The following is a 22,389-nucleotide window of genomic DNA, read 5'->3' as shown; positions in this document are numbered from 1 at the left end:
TTGCAAAAAAATCCTAAGGAATTATTTACTAGTAGAAGACCTATAAACTGATATTAAAAAGTTATGAATTTTATAAATAATTTTTTTTATCATTTAAAATCTATGGATGTAGGTATTATACTTTTCTATTGGGCTTGTTGTTGTCAAAATATTTTTTATGATTTAATATTTTTTAAAATAAAAAATAAAAAAATATTTTTATTGTTAAAGAAATTCCCTAAACTTATTTTTAATCTTTTTTTTAAAAAATTTTTATTAAAAATTTTTTATTAAAAAATCAGTGAAGATGACATGAAGGTAGTTACAAACAATTTGCTTCTAATTATGAAGAATAACAAGAAAAATGACAGGTAATTTTTTTTTTCAGTTTTACTTTTTGAACATTTTTTTGAGTTTTTAAGGTATTTCAACAATAATTTAAAAGTAAAAAGTTATAATATACAAAATGAATATGCAAAAGCAAACTTTGTAGAAAACCTTTGTAGAAAAAAAAATCTGTAAAAATAAATTATAATTATGATAATTATGATGAGCAATTGTTTATTTAGAATTGTTATTCCAATGATGCGCTTATTTGATTTATTACTTACATCAGCATGTTTGGATATTTATAATGATCCAGAAAAGAGGTGTTTTTATTTATTTTTTAGTAGAGATATTAACTAAGGCAATTATGACAAAAAAGGATTAAACTTTCTATGATAATTCATCGTCACCAAGAAAATGACCAATGAAATTGTTTACTGTTATTCTGTAAAAAAAGTTTTTAACTAAAATTTACCTTGAAAATGATTGAAAAATGTCAATTTTGCCCTGATGAATAATTTTTTTAATGATTTTTTGATTTTATAATTAAAAAAAGAGTTTTTATGGCCATTATTTAAGGTTTTTATATCCTTTTAACCCATAAGCTTAGTAATTTAGTTTCAGATATCAGCTGTTACATTAATATATGCAATTCTTCAAGTTGTCTTTTACACAGTTTTTTTTAACTAAGTTCCTTTTATCTTCTAATTTTTAAACACACACATACACACACACAAAAAGCATAAACTTCTAAATAAAACAAGCTAAAATCCAGACAAATGAAATGATATTGCATGTGTTTTATACCATTGTTAATAGAAAAACAAAACACCAATGAGCATTGGAATTTGTTTTTTTGTTAATAACAGTCAATACACTGGTTAACAAAGTTTTAATTTTTTTTTGTCACATGAAAACAAATGTCAAATTTTGAATGTACTAGGGCTACCAAACAATAGCATAAACAATTCACAAATGAAGCAGCATTATTTTGTATAACCAAGAAAAATTGCAATTACTTTAAATTTGCTACAAATTTTCCAAGTGTGCTCACTGTAATTCAATTTGGTTGCATGCAAGTTTAAGTTAGGAATCTTGTATGCTCTGGGAGCTAAGCTTCCCATTTTCTAATATTTTCTAGTTTCCATGTTTTTATTAAGATGCTGAAGTTGTTTGTAAGCATATTTCTGATCTGAAGATAACTCATTTACTATTTCTTCACGAAGTTTAATTAAACTAGGACCTACAGATATTGACTTGAAATTATAATTTCTTTCCATTTCAATCACCTTGGAAAGCAACTTACCTTGGGGTCCAGAGGTGTCCAGCCCTGTCTTTGAGGTTGTCTTACCATCGAGCTCTTCTATTAATTATATATCTATGTAAAAGACTAAGTTTATTTGTGTTAAGTGAACATATTAGCCATCCTAACTTTTTTCTAATTTAACCTCTAAACAATCGATAACACCTCCATTTTGAGTTAAATTTATAGTTGTGCTATCACAACCAACTTAAATGTATCTTCAATACCTTACAAAGTAGACCAGTGAAATATTTAATTTTACAATATGTTCAGCAGATTTAATCTTTGTTTTTTTAGGAATTTCTTCTTTGGTTAAATGATGAAGATATTTACCGTACTCATCAGTCAAAGTCTAATGATCTTCCTTTTTAACTTGAGGATATTTTTTTTTAGTTTCCTCATTAAATACATTGGTTTTTTCACTTCTTCCATCAAAGAGACATCCAAAATACAAGAAACATCTTCAGACTTAATTCTCTCCAGCAATCTGACACTCCAACATAGCCTTATTTTTGGCTCTATGCACTTTATTTTTGTCCAGCAATAAAAAAGATTCTGAAACAATTTTAACCTTAACCAAATCCTTTAAATACGTTGAAGCAATTGCAGTAGCAGCAGTGGTTAAAATTTCAAATCGAATTGGAGTAAAAGCCTTATTTTAAATCTTTGTATAATTTCACTTTACTATAAAATCCTTTTATCTAACACATCAGTAACACATCAGTATCTTTAATCTATCACATCAGTTTCTTCTGTATAGTTAAAACATTTTAAGTCACTGTTTCATTTTAAGTACCCTTCCTCTTTGTTACATTTTTCCAAAAACTCATATGTTCTTTTCAAATTTAACATCTCCTTTTCTTTAACCTTTTTTAGATAGGGGAAAGGTGCCTATGATGGCATACTGGTCATATTTCTAAAAATATTAGTTTTGGTGCATAAGTGATTAGACCAACATGTGTATATTAGTAATTCATTACTTCTGGTAAAAATTCGTCCCTCTGTCATAAATAATGCTTTTGTAATCAACGAACATAAATTTTCGCATGTGGTGTTGTAGTTTTAATGCCCTCATATATTCAGGATTACGATTTTATTATAAATCATACAGAAGTGAAATTTTCATGCATTTCATCTGCAGGCTTTCTACATTTATTAGAATACTTATTTTAATGCTATGTGTGGAATAAGGTAGACACAGCTTGTTTTAATAAATATGGAGACTCTTTCCTATGATGGCATACTGAGGAGTTGCCAACATAGGAAAGTCTGTAAAATGAATTGAAAAAAATGCCTGAAATAAAATTTTATGCTAATAAAAAGGTGATCAGGCTCAGAACAAAGATGAAATACAAGAGTTTCAGAAACCAACACATTTGGAAATAAAATCTCCCCCATCAGAAGCTTCCATATACATTGGATCTTCTGTTTCAACGAAAGGATAAGATCTGTTATACAAAAGTTGTGTCCGGTGCCTTTAGCAATCCTTAAAATCGAATTGAAAAGGGCACGAAAACGTGGAAAAACTGGACCTCTGAATACCACACCGGATATCCAAGAATTAAAAGATAAGGCAAAAGAAAAAGATAACAAAGAAAAGGAAAAATTTGTTAGAAAAACAAAAAGAAAGACGACTGTTGAAGAAAAATGCTACAGTGAGGAGATTAAAGGAAGAAATAATAAAATGAATTTCAAATCTGATACAGCATTTTTGTATTGTTATGAACTTTATACGCTGTCTTGCTCTAAAGAACCATGGATTTGTTGTCAAAAACGCAGATCTTGGTGTCATTTTTTATGTGCAGGCATATAGAGAATTAGAAAAAAATTTATATGTGAACTATGCTTACAGACCAAATATTTATTATTAACTTTGTTTTTTTTGATAAGTTTTGTTTCGATTTATAAAAAACAAAGAAAATTCTTGTTTGTCTATTTTATTTAAAGTGTGCCATCATAGGAGCAGTTAGTTGCCTATGATGGCATACTTGTATTTTTTTTTTAATGGTATAAACTTATAAAAAAGCAAAATAGTAAAAATTCTGACGTTCATTATTATTCTGCATGCTAAAGGGAATACACCCATGTCAAAAATTATTTTTTAAGTTTTCAGGTAATGACTCAGAGAAACGGTAAAGTTAAGTATGCCATCATAGGCACCTTTCCCCTACTGTTTTGGTACTTTTTTAGGTACTACTTTGCTCTATTGCTTTTCATTTCCTTTTAATCTCTTTATAATCTTTTGATCGTATCACAACTTGACCTTTCTTCCCTCCCTCCCCCCCCCCCCCCTTTTTTTTTTTTTTTTTTTTTTTTCTCTGCTTTTGAATAAATTTTAACTGAACCAAGAGATTCCTTGCTGATTTTTCATATGTACAGTTGATGTGAACTTTTCTTTCAAATCGCAGACAATATGATTAATTATGGATAAGAATAGAACATTTGCAGTTAACTTTATCAAACAGACTTTATTATCTTGTTAATACCCTCCTTTTTGTTTAACTTTTTTCTGCAAACTTTTTCCTGTACATCGTAATATACTTTTTTGATCTTTCTGTCATGGATCTATAACATTTACTGGAGATGAAAAGTCTGAGTTTGCTTTTTACCGTTTTTTTTAATCAACTTCCAATGATTTGGTTTCATTAACAAAGTCATCCAATAGAGATATTCTTTTCTGATAACTCTTTCAGTATAGCTTTACGTAGAATAGCATCAGTTGGTATCTCAGAAGACATAAAGTCTTTTCTTTTTCTCTGGAAAAAAATATTATTATTATATTATTATCAATATTATTAATTTTATTATTAACAATGTAATATTTTTACTGATAAGTTTTTTATAAGAATTCGTTAATAGTTATATTATTAAAGTTATATAATATTATTAAAACATTTATAACATTAAGATAATTCTAAAATATATTTATTTTAAAAAATTGTATTTATTACTAGAGACCGCCGATTCGTTACTGTTTATCGGTTTGCGGATTGTGCACCGAATTATCTATGCTAAACGGTTCAAATTACTTACGGATTGATTTGATCCGAAAATAATTTATCGGAAAATAATTCGTTAAAATTTTTTCGGATTATTTTTTCGGATTGCAATCCGATTCGATACTTTCTGATCGGATTGTAATTCGAAAAATTTTTTTCGAATTGGAATCCGAACCGATATTTTTACGGATTTATACGGATTCAGAATAAAAAAAGCTTTCGATTTAGGATTCATTTTTATTTATTTATAATATTCAAATTTACAATGAAACGAAATGATTTCCTTGTTAAGAAATAAAAAAAAGTCAAAATCACACTGAAAGTTAATCATTTTCCAAATTCATTTCCTGGCCACACAATGTCTTGAATTTTACTGAGTTGCTTAGTGTTTTCTTTCATATATACCAACATCTCAATCTTGAGATTGAAAGATTGGTTCTTCTAGAGCTGTATATATTCCCTGCTGTTGAGAAAACTCTTTCAGATGTTGATGATGCAGCAGGTATACAGAGATTTTTTCTGGCCAGCCTTGACATTATTGGGTAAATATACTGGTTTTGTTTCCAGAATTCCAGTACATTTGTATTTGCTGGAACCGGTTTTGAATTCAAATACCCCTCAATTTCAGCAGAAATGGCTTTCTTGGTGCTTGTTTCACCTCCAGGATTAATGTAACCTGCACCAAACACTTTCTTCCTCAGTTGTTCAGTGAAATCAAAGTCGTCATCATCTTCATCATCCAACATTGAAGGGGAAGGAGTGCTTTGGCTAGCCAAATTTTTTTTTTTTTTGACAGTTCTTCCATAGCTTTTTTTACTGCAGTTTTGACTACTTCAAATATTTCCCCCTCATCCACAAAGCACATGCCGTTGCTGTTAGGATCTAAAAAATGAGCTATAGAAAATTCAATATTCATCAACTCCTCTTCGAATCTTTTGTTTAGATCTTCATTGAAGTAGTGAGCAAGCTCTGATGACACCTCGGTTTTTGGCTTGATCATCTCCCTTGCTAATCTTCCTCTGATGTTGTATAGGCAATTAATAACGGAACAGATGCTAACATTCTTTTCACTGCTGCATTTCTCAGAGAATTCTGAGAAGCCTCTCAGAAGCTGGTCGACAGATTGAATAGATTCCACTTCATCATCTGTTGGTAAAAGATCTGTGAACTTACAACCTCCAGAAACAGTAGGGTTCGGATTCTTTAAAGAATGCATCGCCGGAAGAAGATCCACCACAGACTCCATTTGATGGAGGTCAGAGTTCCATCTTGTGGGGCATCTCTGTACTAACTTCGTTCTGAGTTTTTTAAGGCTTTGGCAGTATTAACTAAAGTCATAGCTTTTTGAGAGGACTGGTTGAAGTGACCTACTAATTTTGTTATTTTGTGGTTGAGAATTGACCATTTTGGACATCTTTTATCATCGACAGCACCACTGACAACTAGATTTAGACGGTGGTCGACACACCAAATTGCACTTTGAACCCCAATTGATTTCCTAACACCTGCTTGGACATTAGCTGCACCGTCGACTGTTATCCAGGTTTTGACTCCAAAATCAAGTTCCAGTTTGTTGATAGATTCATTGAGCTTCTTGGCAATATTGTCGGCAGTATGTTGTTCGGGGAAGTAGGACATTTCTACCAAGAAGCGCTTTAATTGGAACTTTGAATCTATATAGTGGAGTGTAAGGCTCATGAAAGACAAATTGGTGTGATCAGTGGTCCACACGTCGGATGTAAAGGCCACTCCATCAAGATTTGACTTGTCTGAATTTAAAATGTTTTTTACTTGTTCCTTGATGAATTTAAAAAGGAGAGGAATGTATTTTGTAGATATATTCTTTGCTGTAATGGCTCTGAATTGACCGTTGGTTGCAGTTCTCATCATCCGGGTGAATGCGTCAGTTTCTACAATAGAAAATGGTTGAGTGTCCTCAATCACCCATTTAGTAATGTCAACAACAGTTCTTATTTGATTGATGTCAGTAACTTCCCATTCAGGTTTGGTAGCCTGTTTTCTGCCTTGCAGTGTCTGTGTGTTGGAAGTGCCACAAGTTCCACTTGGTCCAGGCTGTGGCGATACTGGTGTATCTTTTTGTGTTTGTGGACATTTCCTCTTTTTTCCTCTTTCTTGTGTTTGTTCAAAATCTGAGTCTTCAGAGGCAAGCTCATCAAAAATGTCTGGTATTGTTGGTTTTTGCTTGTCTTTCCTTTCTAATTGTTTATATAAATTCAAGTGGACTCTTTTCAAATGGTTCCTTAAAGGACTTGTGGTGCTTTTATTGATTAAGAATATTTTGCCACAGGCCTTGCATTTTGCCTTGTTTTCCTCCACATTGTTGAAGAATTCCCAAATATTAGACAGCTTAGGCATCTGAAAAGAAAAAAAAAGTGAAAAAAAAAAAAAAAAAGAAACGAATCGGATTGAGTTTGCCATATCGGATCGGACGAATATTTTGGATTATTTATTGAATTTAAAACCCACAAAAACGGATCAGATTGTTAATAAGGATTACTTTTCGGATTAAAAATTCGAAAACACGGATCAAATCACATTTTCGATTTACTGACTTTTTATTGAAATATTTGCCTCAATATTTCCTTAATATTTGCCTTAATAAAACGTGATAGTTTTTTATGCATACAAACAGTTTCCGAAAAAGAACTAATTATTTATTAAGTTATTTGAAAATTTTCCTTAATATTCGTCTTAACAATAAATGATATTTTAGAGGCATGCATAAAGTTTTCAATAAAAGAACTAATTATTTGCCTTAATTATTGAAATGAGCGTAACAATTTTTCAAACTAGTTTTTATCTCTATTTCTATTTTTATTTTTGTTAATATTTAAGTAGAAGAAATATTACAATATAAATTTTATCGGACCAATCCACTAATTGAAGCAATCCGCAAAGCGAAGTAATTCGCAAAGGAATTCGATCCACAAAAAAAAAAAAAAAAAACCGCAAAAATTCAGTTTGAAATATTCTTAACTTTTAAATCAAATTAATATAATAATGGCTTACCGTAATAAATGTAGGTGAAGAATAGTAGACTTGATCTGTTGAACGAATTGTTGTAGGTTAAGATTTCCAAATACAACTGATTGAAAATAAAAAAGAAATCCACTATTTATAGGACGCGCACATAATAAAAACGTAATATTTTTGGACCACACCATTTAATGGTGACGCGAACGGAACGCGATTCGTATAATTCGCTAAACGAATTAAAGTTAAATTGATTTGTAAAAATTTTTCGGATTAATAATCCGAACAGCAAAGAGAATCCGCAAAAAAAAAAATCCGCTAGTGGTTCGTAAAAATTTTTCGGATTGATAATCCGAACAGCGAAGTGAATCCGCAAAAAAAAAATTCGCTAGTGGTTCGTAAATTAGTTTTCGGATTATTAATCCGAAAAATTTTTACGAACTGACTATTTTAATCCGCAAAATAAGTCGGATTGGCTTTTTGCGGATTTTACGAACCGAATTGGCGGTGCCTATTTATTACCGATTAATTCAAGCATATTTGTGCTTGCCGTTTTTCTTATTTTCATACAATTTGTGTTTTTATACTCATTGTTAAATATCTCCTTTATTATGACAATATTTGTGTGTTAAATAGTTACTAAAAAATCGAAATACGAAAAATATATAAATATAAAATTAAGTCAAAATCTTTTATTAAAATAACTATAAATACTCTTTGTAAAACTTTGTTTTGGGTTTTTTATTGCGTCCCACAGTGGAAAATTGTAGAGCAACAGCATATCATAAATGTTTTTTACTAATGTCGCTGCTGTCATTATATTTCAATTTTATTTAATAGTTTAATGGTCAATCATTGCTGTAATACAGGAATTTCACATAATTTTATGTAAAAATAAAAGATTTGAAGCCCTATTGTTTATTACTTTGCGGATGTTCATTTCAAACCTGTTCGCTTCATCACTTTAAAAGTTAATTTTCTAAAAAACTTTCTAGGAATAAGTATAAAGTATTATACATTTTTGAAAGGCTCATGTTATGGAGATTTTAAGAAAATTATACATTTTTACTTATATGGTTCAGTTTAGGAGTAATTATTTGAACAATAAAATAAATGAAAAAAATTAATATTCTTCAAGTTCACTGAGACTTTTGGTAGTTACCAACGCTTCCCCACGCTTTACATTTAATGTAGTATTGTAGTCTAGGTGTTTATTAAAAACATGTACAAGAATGAGTTGCAGAAACGTGCGGTTTCCGAAATTATCGAGAAAAGAGTGATAAAAGTGAAAAAACAGAAAACCGCTTTTTATCGTGGTTTCAAATTTTGTTCATTTATAACAATAGCTTGGTATATGTTTTTTAACTTATTATCAATTTTTTATTTATACCATGGCATTCTTGTATTTTTGCACTCCTTTTGTAGTGAATGTACACTGCCAATATATAAAGAGTTGAAACATTTATATCAGTATAACAAATTCACAGTGGAAATTAAATCAACTCGTTTGAGTATTGAATATTACTTTAGTTACTTTTGTGACTTGTTAAAATGACAACTTTTAAGTGTTTGAAATGTAAATTATTGCTTTCCTATATTGATGGAGGAAAGACAGTTGAGGCACTGTCAACATTTTTAAAAGAAAATTATCAACTTTCTGAGGACAACTTGTGTTTCATCATGGGTGATATTCAAAGGCACATTATTTCGTCTTTTAATAAACTATGGATACTGGCGTCACGAAAAAAGGAAGCTTTTTTATCTAAGAACAGTGATTGGTTGGATTCTGAATATTGTGTATCTTTACCTAACTCAGAAGAGGCAATTACCGACTCCACGCCATCTACTTCTTTTGAAAAACGCGGAAGGCCGTGCGTGTCTTATGGAGATTCGTCAGAATCCAGCAAAAAAAAAGAAAAAATTCCATGTTACTTAAGGAATATGGATTCGAGCATATTTTTAATACATATCTTCAGGCGTTGCATTCAATAGGAGAAGAAGCAGAAGCAAAACTTGTGGAATCATTAAGGATTGCTGATAAAGACAAAAAAAAAATTAATATCGAGTTTTATGGAAAACGCAAGCCAGAAAAATATGCTAACTGATGAAAAAGCACTCAGCGTGTTAATTGATTCAGATTTAACAAAAGCACAATATTTGTACATGAGGAAGGTGACAAATGAACGAAATTGTTCCATATTTCCACCATATTGTAAAATTCAAGAAATTAAACAGACCTGCTATCCACCATCTTCTGCAATAGAAATTACGAACACACATCCGAAAATTCTGGAACTGCAAGATTTATTGGATCACACTGTAGCTAGAATTTTGACCATAGATTCCGTGTACAGTATTGAATTCAAGCATTTACTTTCATATAGTAAATGGGGCTGTGATGGTTTCACTGGCCAAAGCCAATACAAGTAGAAACTTCCAGAGGAATCTGAACTTATTTCTGATGCAAATTTGTTTACTAGTTCTTTGGTGCCTATCAAACTAATTGATATAGTAACTGGCGCAGTTGTTTGGCAAAATCCGGCACCTTCATATGTTCGTTTTTGTCGACCTATATGCATAGAATTCTGCAAAGAGATTTCTAAGAAAACTAAAGCCATTGTAGATGAAGTAAAGAGCCAAATAAATTCTTTGCGTGAAATGTGCAAGAACTTGATGAAGATACTCTGCAGCTTTTGAAAGTCAACGAACTGATTTCAGGAACTGAAAGTCCCTATGTAGTTATGATATAGTACCTTTAAGGTGGTACCAGGGTAAAAAACGGCTATTTTTGATAAAATTTTGAAAAATACCAAAATTAATGTTTTGAATTCTTAAATCTTCCTATTTCAATATGCGTATTGCAAAAAGTCAAAAATCTTCTTAATTTTAATCAAATTTGGCCTTTTTTTAAAGAGCAGTTTGGTTCTTGCTTCATAACAACGACCTTAGAAACGCTTTTTTTCTCGCTGAATCTCAATTTTTCAGAAAAAATAACTTTTCATAGAAAATAGATAATAGGCTGAAATTTTGCAGGTTTAAAGATGAACATATTACGAATGTTGTCTGTGAAGCAAATTTTTGTTATTTTTTATTTAAAACTCATTTTTATCATGCTTTGGTCCCAAACTACCTTTAATTTTATATCTTAAAGTTCGAATGTCAACCTGGTAAAGTTAAAAATGTTTTAAAAAAATCTGTTTCATTGACAACATTCTTAATACATTAAAGAATTCAGGTTCAAATTTTCAAGCAGTTTTGACTCTTTTTGAGTTAGTTATATTAGATGAAAGAATAAGCAGTTTTGGGGGTAACAAAACACTAATTATGCGCATAATTAATGACGTCATCATTAAATTTTTTTTTGGGCTACTGTTTTATATTTTTTTTTTGTTCATTAATAGAAAAGAGCTAAAGTCTATTAATAGTTTTCAATTTCTTGTTAAAAAGTTGATTTTACCCTGGTACCACCTTAATATACCTATACATTATTTCATAAAAGCAACTATTTAAAAATTGTTATTAAGAAACTGTTTTAAATATTTCTATAATTAGTAGGTAAGCACTTTATGTATTTTTCGTCGTTTTTAATAATTTTAAGGTATTTTCATACATTTGTAAAGCATTGTGTTAAAGTGTAAATTAACAAACTGCCAATTTTGAAGTTTTTGATTTTTATTTATTTTTAATATTGTATTACAAAAAATTCTTATAAAAAGTATTTCTCAAGAAGCGTCATATACTACTTTACATTTGTGCAAAATTTCAAATCTCTATTTTTAGTAACAAAAAAGTTATCGATTTTTTGTCCGAAACACAACTTTATTTTCCACTGTGCGTCCGCAAGAACTTTTTTATCAAGATGTGTAAAGGGTTTTTTATTGCGTCCGCAACATTTTTTTTTTCTTCTAGAAAATGAAACAATAAAGTTGATTTTTGCAAATGAAGACTTTAAAATATCAGGTTTTAAAATATCAGGTTTTTTAAAACATATTTTACATTAATATACCTTCAAGCAAAAAAATATTGGGGCCTAGTGTTTATGGTTAAAAACGATAATTTTTGAAAGTATGGGATGCCCTATTGATCACGCATGTTAAAAAAGACTTGAAGTAAAATTTAAAACTCTCTTTAAATAAGCAATTCGGAACAACGAACAATTCGTAAATATTCTTCATAATAACAATGTATATTTTACTTTTTAAGTGATGAATTTCCCTTGCAACTATTTGAACTAGTGAAGGACGAGATTTCATGTTCAGGTGATACAACCAAACTCATCGCGTCTGTTAAAGTGTGAGTTTTGTTTTATATTGCCCCTTTTACCCATAAATTTTCAATAAAACAAAATTAAACAGTTTGCAATAAAACTGCGACTCGTTTTAAGGTTTTGTGGATTAACACAATTTGTTGGCAAAGTCCGAATAAAATGTCTTCAAAAGATATCTTTTTTGCTGTGTCACAAGTTCCCCAGGGTCAGTGACGTATTTTCTGTTATGTTACCATTATGCTACTATTATGTTATTCTTATGTTACTCTTATGTTACTCTTATACATGTTTTCCCAAGAAACATAAACATGAAAAATGTTGATTTTCGCACAAAAACTGCGGTTTGAAACGTGGACTTGTTTTTTTTCTAGATACGTGTCAACACTGCAGAACAATTTTATACAACGTTGGTAACTTTTACAGATATCATCCCAGAAGAAGCTGCTAAAAGTGTTATGAATTTGTTATTGGATACATCGTGGTTTGATTTTTATTTCTAATCATTAATCTTATTATGCTAGTTGTGTAAAAGGAGTTGTGAATACAGTTGTTATCAAACCGTTTAGATTTTTCTGTTATTTTCGCAAATGTAATTGCAGCCGATGTCAGAAGTTTAAACTATGAAGCAAAATTAGACGTTCTTCTTTCAATTCTTATGACATTTTTTTTTGTTCGTTGCAGGAGCAGCCAACTAGATGAAGTGAGAGCTGTAAGAAACCAGATATGCAATTTAGTTCACATACCGATTCCGATTGTGAAGGTAAATGTGGCATCGATAAAAGCGTTTTTAAAGAGCTTCTTTCGTTTTTAATTGTGATTCTAGGCGTGTGTATTTGAACTTGATATGCTTTGTATCTTACAGAAATCAACATCAGAAACGAATTACAGTCAAATTGCAGATATCGATGAGCTAGATAGTTATAAAGGTAATTCCAAGCTTGATTTTTTTTTTTTTTGTTTGTCTTATCTACTTGATAGGAACTAAAATTTTTTTGTATGTATTTATTGTAATCTTATAGTGGTATAAACTTATACAGCATATCTTTCTATTTCGTTTTATGTAAAAATATCAAATGAAATTATAGTTAAATTTTTAAATAAGTATAATCGGTTTCTGCATTATTTTTTAGATCTGGTCAGTAGAATTGGCTTTTAGATCTGGTCAGTAAAATTGGCTTTTAAACTTGGATGTGCCAGCATGTCTCTGAACCAAATAGTGTGACCAGATTTAGTTGGTTTGACATGATGCTGTGCTGTCTCTCAAACGATTCTTTGTCAGTTGAAAGCTCTGAGATCCTTGTGTTAAATTATAAAGAGAAAGATCAAAAGATCTTTTAACATTTCGAACAATTTGCTTAATAGAGGGGGATGTTGAGGGGATGTTGAGGTTTCGGAAGCAACTACTGTTGATAAATGTTGAGCTGATTTTTTCTCGTTAGAAACGATTTAGTTTTACTTTAGTTTTTATAAATCATAAAAATTTAAATTTATACTTTTAATCAAAGGAAGCTTTCAAATATGGAGTACATACAAATATGGAGTACATAGCCATCTTGACTTGAACTCTAAAAATAACTTGTCTCAATCTCTTGTAAACAAAATAACTTGTCTTTATCTCTTATAAACAAAAAGTATTGAATCGATGATGATTATTTATTGCCAGATTCTTATTTCTTTTTTAATCAGTTGTTACGTTTTCCCAGGTCATTCCAATGGTTTTTCTTCCAAAGCATCGCATGAATTGATTCCTTATCTTCGTCACTCATGCTTTCGCTTTAAAATATTTCTACCAAAATTGCAGAATCTGTAAGTGGTGGTTTCACAGCAAATATTTCAGCATCAAAGTCAGTCAATCAAGCTTCGTTAATATCTTGTGGGATAAGATTTGATTAAGTGTTTCGCAAAGCATCTCAACCTGTAAATCTTTAAACAGCTATGGCTCTTTAAAGATTTTCAATATGAGGTTTCTGCTTTACGAAAGCAATTCTAAGCGGGCAACAACATCTACATTCCATCTAATATAAGATTTTCTGGCAGACCTTTGTTATTCTTTAACTTACATCCAAAGTCTTTCCGATTATGAATTCTTCAACATTTGACAGATGAATTTGGTGGATAGTTCCTTAATGACGCAGTCCGGAGATTCCAAATAGAGCTGGGAGTAATCTTTAAAAAATTTCAAAAGTAGAGTTTGTGATATAATGAGGGCTTCTGCTGCTATTTAATCGGGCTGGTGATTTCCATTTCTCTCGGAAGATCTGGTTCGTCCAGTTCATTAGATTCTGCTGTTATAACTGATCAACCCAAATGAGGTTGAAGTGATTGTTTCTCCTGGATCGCTTCTCTCAGAGTGTTGATGCTTTTCAGTTGATGCTTTTCTTTTTTTTATGAAAATTGAACTACATTTCTAAAAGACTCCGTGTCATAAAAAATGTTATCATTTGAATTCACATTGAAGATATCTATTAATCTTGGAGTATCAGTATCTTCAATTAAAGTGTATATGATCACGTGTGCATGATCCGAAGGATCTCCAATTTTAAAAATGTGTCAAGCCTGAAAAAAGGTTTCAGATGCCGTTTCTGACCTTTGCTTAATTAAATTGTCAAAATGGTTATCAAAAACTTTAACCCGCCTAAAAAATGGCGATTAGTTGCTTGTAGTTCGTTCAACGGGTGTAACAATTGTTGTTTTCTCTCCGTTGAAACGTTTCGGGAAATGTAATCAACCGCAATTGAAACTACGTTTGATTTTGGTATAAAGCATTTTGCACCTATTTGCTATTGAGAGAATACTGTGTCGGTAATTTATTGCATGGAATGATATCAGTAACGGATTCAGGGGGGGGGGGGGGGGGGAATGTATTCGTTACTGAATCATATTGAATATTATATCAACCTTCACCCAATGAACTGTGCATTCTTTATTTTGTATTTGTAAAAAGCAAAATGATTTGCATACTTTTAAAAGCAAATAAAACTTTGACCATAAAGTAGGTTATTTTTAAGCGCCATAATTTTTGCTCCTTCAAACCTTCTTTCGGCCCAGCTATTTGAAAACATATTCAAATTTGCATTTTTGTTCTAAAAAACCTCTCGCAGTTTTGGATAAGCTTTTGATTAAGTTGTTTATATCTTTTAGCTGCCATGGTATTCTAACAAAAATGTTCTTGAGGCAACGAATTTGATTTTTTAAAACAAATTCTCCCCGGCGGGGAATCGAACCCCGGTCTCCCGCGTGACAGGCGGGGATACTTACCACTATACTACCGAGGATATATTTCGTAGGAGAATATAAAGTTATTATAGCAAATAAAGTTCCTTTTTGTAAATTAAAGTATGAAGAAAAGCGAGTTAGTTAAAAAAGGCTAAGAGATTTTCACAAAAATAAATTTTACTGAATAGTTAAGGCTTGTTCATGTCTGTTTCATAATAGTAATTTCTGGAACTTCACGAAAAATGTTCAGGAGACTGGATTAATGCCAAACGCTCAACTAGTTGGTATATTAAAGTAAATTATCTTCTCTATTTGAGCTTTTTTACGAATTGATAAATTAGATGATAACGTTATTTTTTTCATCTGAAAAAATTAATCCCTTCGTTAGAATTTTGTAATGACGTTTCAAACAAATGGTGTTACTGAAGCAAGTTAAAAATCTTTCTTTAAAAATTTTATTTGTTAAAGCCGATCGACTGTTTATTTGAGTTACCACAAAAAATTTTTTTACGAGTTTTGCGGTTACAATTTATGAGCTTTTACAATCTTATTACCAAAACTACATCAGTTCAAATGGTTCTAACAAAATCTTCCCACACCAATCCATTTCAATTTTTAACACATACCCATTACAGTTAAAATGTGTATTTATATTTTAAAATATCTTTAAAGTGTAAATATATCACAATTACTATTTGAATATTCAATTAGTTTTAGTTGCTACTTACATTAAATGAATTAAATGCTTTTCATATTTCAGGTTTTATAGTTTACTATAATCATGGCTTAATGTAAGTCAAGTGAAACGATTAAGAAAAATGTAGACGCAAAGTCTTGTTTATACAACACACAATGGAATATTTGTAAGACAAAACCGCTCAAAAATATTTTATGGATTTTTTTTTCACTTTGTTAGTTTAAAACACAGAATTATATTAAAATTAAATGTTTAATTTAAAAAATGAAATTTTTTAAAGAGTAATTTATTATTAATAAAAAGACATATTCGCTTATCAAAGCTTCATGCTGAGATCATCATATTGACTGCTTCTTTGGAAAAAGGCAACGTTTTTTTGTGCCGTTTTGATCTAGAACTACTTATGTATGGGTCTGAACTCAATAGCAGCCTATTTAATACGTCTGTATTGCAGTCGATACGAGAAAACTTTCGACTAAAATTTTGTCTGTACTGCCGAAAGTGTTTGTTTCGGGCTTCAACTGCCTCCTCGGATAACTGGCCGATAAGGAGGATTTCATGAGTTATTACTTCGGCACCATGCTTCAAAACTTTATGCATGGTTGGAGACATGGGATACCAATCATACAGATTGATATACAGTTTAGCAGTTTCATGAGCAAAAACGTCGAATTTAACAGCATCAATTTTATATCCACTTGAAATAACTTTAAGAATAACGTGTAAATCTTTTATCAAATCCAAGTTAACACCAGTTATTTGTGAAGATAATTCCGGGTTTGAAAATACGTCTTTTTGACGTATTGCCATCACTTGTATTTCCAAATCCTGCTTTAGGTATATCTACTTGAAGCCCTAATTCTTCTTTGAAAGATGTTTGTATTTTCTTCTTTGCTTCTTTGAAAATTTTTTTTCCCTCGTCTGATCGAGCTTGCCACTTTTGTAAAGGTATTTTGTAAGCTAAATGAAGAAGCGATTCAAAAAAGCGGATCCTTGCATGAAGAATCGAGAGTCCAAATGAGATGGTTTCCGTATTGATTGGCTCTTTTTTAATCAATTTATTAAAATTTTTCGATGTTTGTCCACAAATGTAGCACCTCATAGTTGATGTAGTATCAGTTGCAGCGTTGCACACTTTACCATCTATATTTGGTTTTTTACGTGCTCTATCTCGTCCATTGTTATGTCTTTAGATTCACTAATGAAACGTATTCGAATGGGCCTGCTGAACCTTTGAGATGAGATGATTGGGTTTTGCCATATAATTTTTTCCTGTTGGCCATCAATTTTATCAATCATTCTCTGAGGTACTAAAGAACTTTGAAAAATATTTGCATCATTGTCGGTGTTGTTTTGAAATTTTTGCTTAAATTTTGCTTGTTGCGATCCATCATAGCCCTATTTTGATATTAAAACCATATTTTTCTGTTCTTCAATTGAATACTTTTCTACAACCTCTGAGACATATTTATATTAGCGTAATGTGGTCTGGTCAAGTAATGCTTGTAGTTAAATTTCAGCTGTTGTTTCGGTTACTTGTTTCGATTCCTTATCAGGGTAACATTCTTTTTTGGCTTGTTATATTACTGAGTTGCTGGGGTAGATACTTTTGTTTCTACTTTGAATAAGTTCCCACTGTTTTCTGGTAAAATCGCCTTCTACAAACAGTGCCAGTGCCTCTTGAGGTGTTAATTTATAGACAGTTACTTTTTTAAAGGCAAAGTTAAATGCTTTTCGGTATTTCTTTGCTCTGGTAGGCGTGGCAGTAATTTCTTTAATAAATTTTGAAACATCAGTATTTCCTGAAGTGTGCCGGCTCATTCTGGCTGCATACGTCAACTCATCAACAGAGATCTGTTTGCGCAAATCCATAGTTTTTCGACGCTTGCTGCAATCACTTAGTTCTATAAATGATTTTGATGGTCGTCCAGGTTTCTGTCGAATGTTTATTGACCAATAAGGTAGCTCGATGTTTGATTTGAGCCATTGTTCATTGTTTTTTAAAAAAACTTTCTTGTTTATAACTTGCAGCTATCCATCTTTTCTTGAAATCGCTCTTAAAGAATTTTAAAATTCTTGTTATGGTACTTTTTTGATCTATTGGATATTTCATAACTGTTACAAGGTGTTCTTCTAACAACGAAAACTTTTCATCAAACTTTTTACCTTTACAATCTTTCATTATTTCATATAACTCTCTTCTAGTGAACAACTTTTTGACTTCTGTCGAATCTACATGATAAATGATAAAATCAGTAAATACATAGTGGTGTGACCTTAACGAACGACAAACAAAATATATTTTTTTGTTTGAGATTTTGTAGTTTAATATATTAGATACAATTTAAGATTTACGTAGTTTAGTTAAGTTTGTACAAAAATATTTAAAAGTTAAACAACAAGAACTTATTTTATAGCTATTTCAAGACTTTTTACGATATTGTGTATAATACGAAATGGTTTACACACTATTTTTGAAGCGTTGATATAAAAAGTGGAGGAAGTTGGATCTGATTGTTTACAGCCTATAGTTATTTCTCGTAAAAAAAATTATAACTCGACAAGACCAAACTTGTTAACAAAAACATTATTATCTTATAATTTTATATGAAAATTAAAACTCAAGTAGTCCATCATAAAAACGCTTTATATTATGCACAATAACGACAGAAATTTAATGTAATTTTATTTTAAAATATAGGTCATACCTTCCTCTGCCATAACTAGCCGTTTATTTTTTCAAAACTGAACAATATTATAATAATAGCTGCAATTGCAAATGTCACAAATTTTTGAATTTTTTTTTCCCATGAAACTTCAAATAACAACACCACGTTCTTAACAAAAATACGACAAAAGGAAAAATCGAGAAGAATTTTCTGTTACATAATCTAATGAAGCAAATATCTAGCTTGAAAATAATAAAGTTAATAAGACTTTTATGCGAACTTGATTTTTTGACTTTGGAGCGATTATGTCATACAAATACTCCACTGTGCGACCTTTGACGGAACATTATTCCGGAAGAAATGTTACCGGAACAAAATATTCTTCAAAATGTTCTTCAAAATCCTTGTGGCGTTCACACGTAAATTTTACTTTTATAATATAATCAATTGTTATAAGGATTGATATTTTAAAAAAATGATAAAAGTAAAGAATAAATCTTTTAACCAATAAAAATAACATTCAAGAAAAAAACAACAAAAGGTAATCAGAGTTAAGCTCTTGTGGTCCGCAAAAAACATACATAAGCTACACTACACTAAGGTTATACGCATCACAGTGAACAAGAATAAGTTTTTACTCAACATCAAGGTAATATAGCTGTTTTAGCATATTTTCTTATTGATTTAAATTAACCCCAAATTCACTTGACTGTACTATATCTATATATATTTATTTATTTATATAAAATGAATAAAAACACCTTTTTATGATTTTTATTTAAATAAATAATGCTCTATTATTCAATAGTATCGAGCACTCTTAAACGCACAAGAGTATTTGTATTATTACTATAATAATACATTATCTATATATATATATATATATATATATATATATATATATATATATATATATATATATATATATATATATATATATAGATAGATAGATAGATAGATAGATAGATAGATAGATAGATAGATATAGATATAGATATAGATATAGATATAGATATAGATATAGTACAGTCAAGTGAATTTGGGGTTAATTTAAATCAATAAGAAAACATGCTAAAACAGCTACATTACCTTGATGTTGAGTAAAAACTTATTCTTGTTCACTGTGATGCGTATAACCTTAGTGTAGTGTAGCTTATGTATGTTTTTTGCGGACCACAAGAGCTTAACTCTGATTACCTTTTGTTATTTTTTTCTTGAATGTTATTTTTATTGGTTAAAAGATTTATTCTTTACTTTTATCATTTTTTCAAAATATCAATCCTTATAACAGTTGATTTTATTATAAAAAAAGTCTTTTTTTTTAAAGATATATATATAGATATATAGATATGTAGATATATAGGTAAATAGATAGATAGATAAAAAACTATAATTTTGATTTTACTTCTTAAAAAAAGTGGTCATTAGTTATTCTTTTATCATAAGTAATAATATGCAATTATGTACTTCATCCAGTAAAAAGATTACCAACATACTATGATTCGAATATATATGTACCTAATGGAATGCTAACATTAAAACAGAGAAAAAAAACAAGCTAGGACAATCTTACACACTCATAACCTTGTTTTTACTGCAAATGACTTTGATGCATATCTTTTAGTATTTTTTTAGCAATAGACTTTAATAGAAAGTATGAGCACAAGTGACTCAAAAAAATCTAAAAAATACAGATGTGATGAAGAGAATAGTAACGAAGCTCCTGTAATTAAAAAAAAGAAGAAGTCAAATTTTTCCAATGACGAGTGTTTAGTCAAGGAAAACAATGAAGAAACAGACAACAGAGTTGTTCTCAGCAAAGGTTGTAATCAAAGTGATGCAAAGGTTGAGACTTATGTTAAAAAAGAAAAAAGCTCTACAAAGTTTAATAAAAATAAAGAAAAGGGTTTCAAAAAACAGTCAGACAAGGTTTCTGAGAGCAGCAAATCAGAAAAAATTTCTGAGGGGTGTAAGTCAGATAAGAATTCTGAGGATTGCAAGTCAGAAAGAAAAGTTAAAAAGCAAAAAAAAAAAGAAGAAAAATTAGTTAATTCAAAAAAAACTGACAACAAAAAGTCTGAAGAAAATTCAAGTGAAAAAGATCAATCAAAACAAGAGGTAGGAGTTTATCTAAAATAATAGTGTTTATCTAAAATAACAGGAGTGTATTTTTGTCCTTCATTCTCCTAATCAAATCATTCATTCATTCTATCACCAGTGTCATTCAGTGTAAGTGTATTTCAATTTAACTTATTGACTTAACATGGAATCACAAATACATATGTATATATTAAAAAACATTATACAAAATTCAGACAAAGCTATAAGATAAATGTAATATCAAAACTAGGATTAGTCAAAAATTAGACTGATGTAATTAAAATAGATGAATTGCATATGCCTATAGGGTTGAAGCAACTGTAATTAAATCTGGTAGGATAATTTGGTAAGAAATTCATGTAACTAAAAATCTAAAATCCTATTTTTTATATTATAAAAAAAAAACTGGATTTTTCCACCCTTCGAAATGTGACCAAGAAAGAGAGCGAAATAAATTACACCAATATTTCTGGTTTTGAAAATTTTAGATTAAAAAGTAACTTTTGAAAATTTGAGAGTTTGAAAGGCTATGGAGTCCAGTCCCCTCAAGGCCAAAGTCAAGGTCATTGTTTTTATTATATTACTTTTATCTTATCTGGTGTGAAGAAATAAATGAACTTATTCTGTTAAAAAAATAACGGAAAGAATTTCAACTAATTCTCTCAAATTGTTTACAAGATATTAAGTTTTGAATTTTAACCAGGCTACTCTAGAAAAACCTGGTTTCCCTTTTTTGAAGGTGCTTAGTAAACATGTAGTTATTATTCTAAATTAGTATTTAAATTTTTACAAGAATATGTGTAAATACAGAAAAATGACATATCTGTTTTAAATTTATAATCTTTATGTAAAGTTTGGTAAATACAGCTGTAATAAGCACACATAATCTTTTAATTGTAAAATGATCTAAGTATGATATTACTACACAGTACTATCTCTGTTCCTGGATATCAGCACCAGCATATGCTCTCATGTTCGTATTATTACAAACAATAATATTCAGATAAATGCTTCACAAAGGTGCATTTGTCAGAAGTTTGATCAATTTTGATTAAGCTCTTATTAATCCAAGCTTTTCTCAAATAAGATGCTCTCTAACTTAAACATTTTTGTGCAATTTTTCTTATCAAGGATTCAAAGTGTTTAAAGTGAAACAATTTAAATCGTAGGCTTTTTTACTGTGGTTTTTAGGTTGAAAAAAAAAATGTTATCTCATGTTAAAATTACATATTTTTAAAAAAATGAACTTTTCTGTGAACAGCTCACTTGTTCTCTATAGGTTCTCAGTTGACACGTGTATGAACAGTTACTGGTATTCGTATAAATTTTTTCTGTAATGAGTTCTATTTTTTAACTTATGTGTTTTTTTTCTTTTTTAAAGTTGGATTTTTTTCATTGTTAGATTAAACCTTATGCCGGCCAATGGAGTGAGGTCAACTTAGGAAGTGGTGACCGAAAAGATAAGTTCCTTCGACTCCTTGGCGGATATAAATCATCAAACATAGCTAGCAAAGAAAAGAAAAAATTTTCTTCGTTTGCTTTTAGTAAAAAAAAAGAAGAAAATCTAAATGATAATTTAGAAAAACAATATGAAACAGCTTGGACCATTACTCGGGAAAAGAGAGGTTTGGGGTTAGGTTTCGACTCATGTAATGCTGATGCAGACAAAAAACCATCTTTTTCATGGTCGTAACTTCAACTTAACGCTACAAAAGTTTAATGGAATGTTCTTCCATTGTTGTAGAAAAGAAAGAAAAAAAGGAATTAGAAAGAAGTCTAAACTTTTATTTTAAAATAAAAACACATTAGTTTTTATTCTTAATATTTTAAGAATAAAA

At 30.0% G+C, this 22,389-nt stretch overlaps 2 protein-coding genes, 1 non-coding gene and 2 pseudogenes across 8 annotated transcripts in view; 2 read left to right on the top strand and 3 right to left on the bottom strand.

Annotated features, from left to right (window-relative positions):
• LOC149878914 (tubulin-specific chaperone D-like) overlaps window positions 1–13,311 on the top strand; it is a 47,504-nt gene extending 34,193 nt beyond the window's left edge. For all 6 annotated transcript variants that reach the window (XR_016446812.1, XM_090071328.1, XM_090071327.1 and 3 more), the window contains 8 exons: window positions 282–350; window positions 549–629; window positions 11,806–11,895; window positions 11,987–12,074; window positions 12,241–12,350; window positions 12,551–12,629; window positions 12,732–12,795; window positions 13,000–13,311. Coding sequence is in view for 5 of the 6 variants with exons in the window: in XM_090071328.1 (XP_089927454.1) it covers window positions 282–350; window positions 549–629; window positions 11,806–11,895; window positions 11,987–12,074; window positions 12,241–12,350; window positions 12,551–12,629; window positions 12,732–12,795; window positions 13,000–13,025 (607 nt within the window). In the remaining variant the exon portion in view is untranslated. The remainder of the gene's footprint in view (window positions 1–281; window positions 351–548; window positions 630–11,805; window positions 11,896–11,986; window positions 12,075–12,240; window positions 12,351–12,550; window positions 12,630–12,731; window positions 12,796–12,999) is intronic.
• LOC149878915 (uncharacterized) lies at window positions 1,434–5,854 on the bottom strand (annotated as a pseudogene).
• A 1,761-nt stretch (window positions 13,312–15,072) lies between the features above and the next one.
• Trnad-guc (transfer RNA aspartic acid (anticodon GUC)) lies at window positions 15,073–15,144 on the bottom strand. The gene has a single exon. It is a non-coding gene; the product is annotated as a tRNA-Asp (tRNA).
• Window positions 15,145–16,090: 946 nt separating this feature from the next.
• LOC149878912 (uncharacterized) lies at window positions 16,091–19,121 on the bottom strand (annotated as a pseudogene).
• Window positions 19,122–19,866: 745 nt separating this feature from the next.
• The window catches only part of LOC149878911 (uncharacterized), a 3,544-nt gene continuing 1,021 nt past the window's right edge, over window positions 19,867–22,389 (top strand). The window contains exons 1-2 of the mRNA XM_090071996.1: window positions 19,867–20,569; window positions 21,954–22,389. The exon at window positions 21,954–22,389 is cut by the window's right edge and continues 1,021 nt beyond it. Of these exons, the coding sequence (XP_089928122.1) occupies window positions 20,108–20,569; window positions 21,954–22,244 (753 nt within the window). The 5' untranslated portion in view covers window positions 19,867–20,107 and the 3' untranslated portion in view covers window positions 22,245–22,389. The remainder of the gene's footprint in view (window positions 20,570–21,953) is intronic.

The sequence above is a fragment of the Hydra viridissima genome, unplaced genomic scaffold, assembly GCF_058129835.1.
Source record: "Hydra viridissima isolate aposymbiotic clone 2 unplaced genomic scaffold, HvirCarnegie_v1 scaffold_14, whole genome shotgun sequence".
Classification (NCBI taxonomy): Eukaryota; Metazoa; Cnidaria; class Hydrozoa; order Anthoathecata; family Hydridae; genus Hydra; species Hydra viridissima.
Note: the sequence above shows the minus strand (reverse complement) of the source record. Positions and strands in the feature narration are given on the sequence as shown.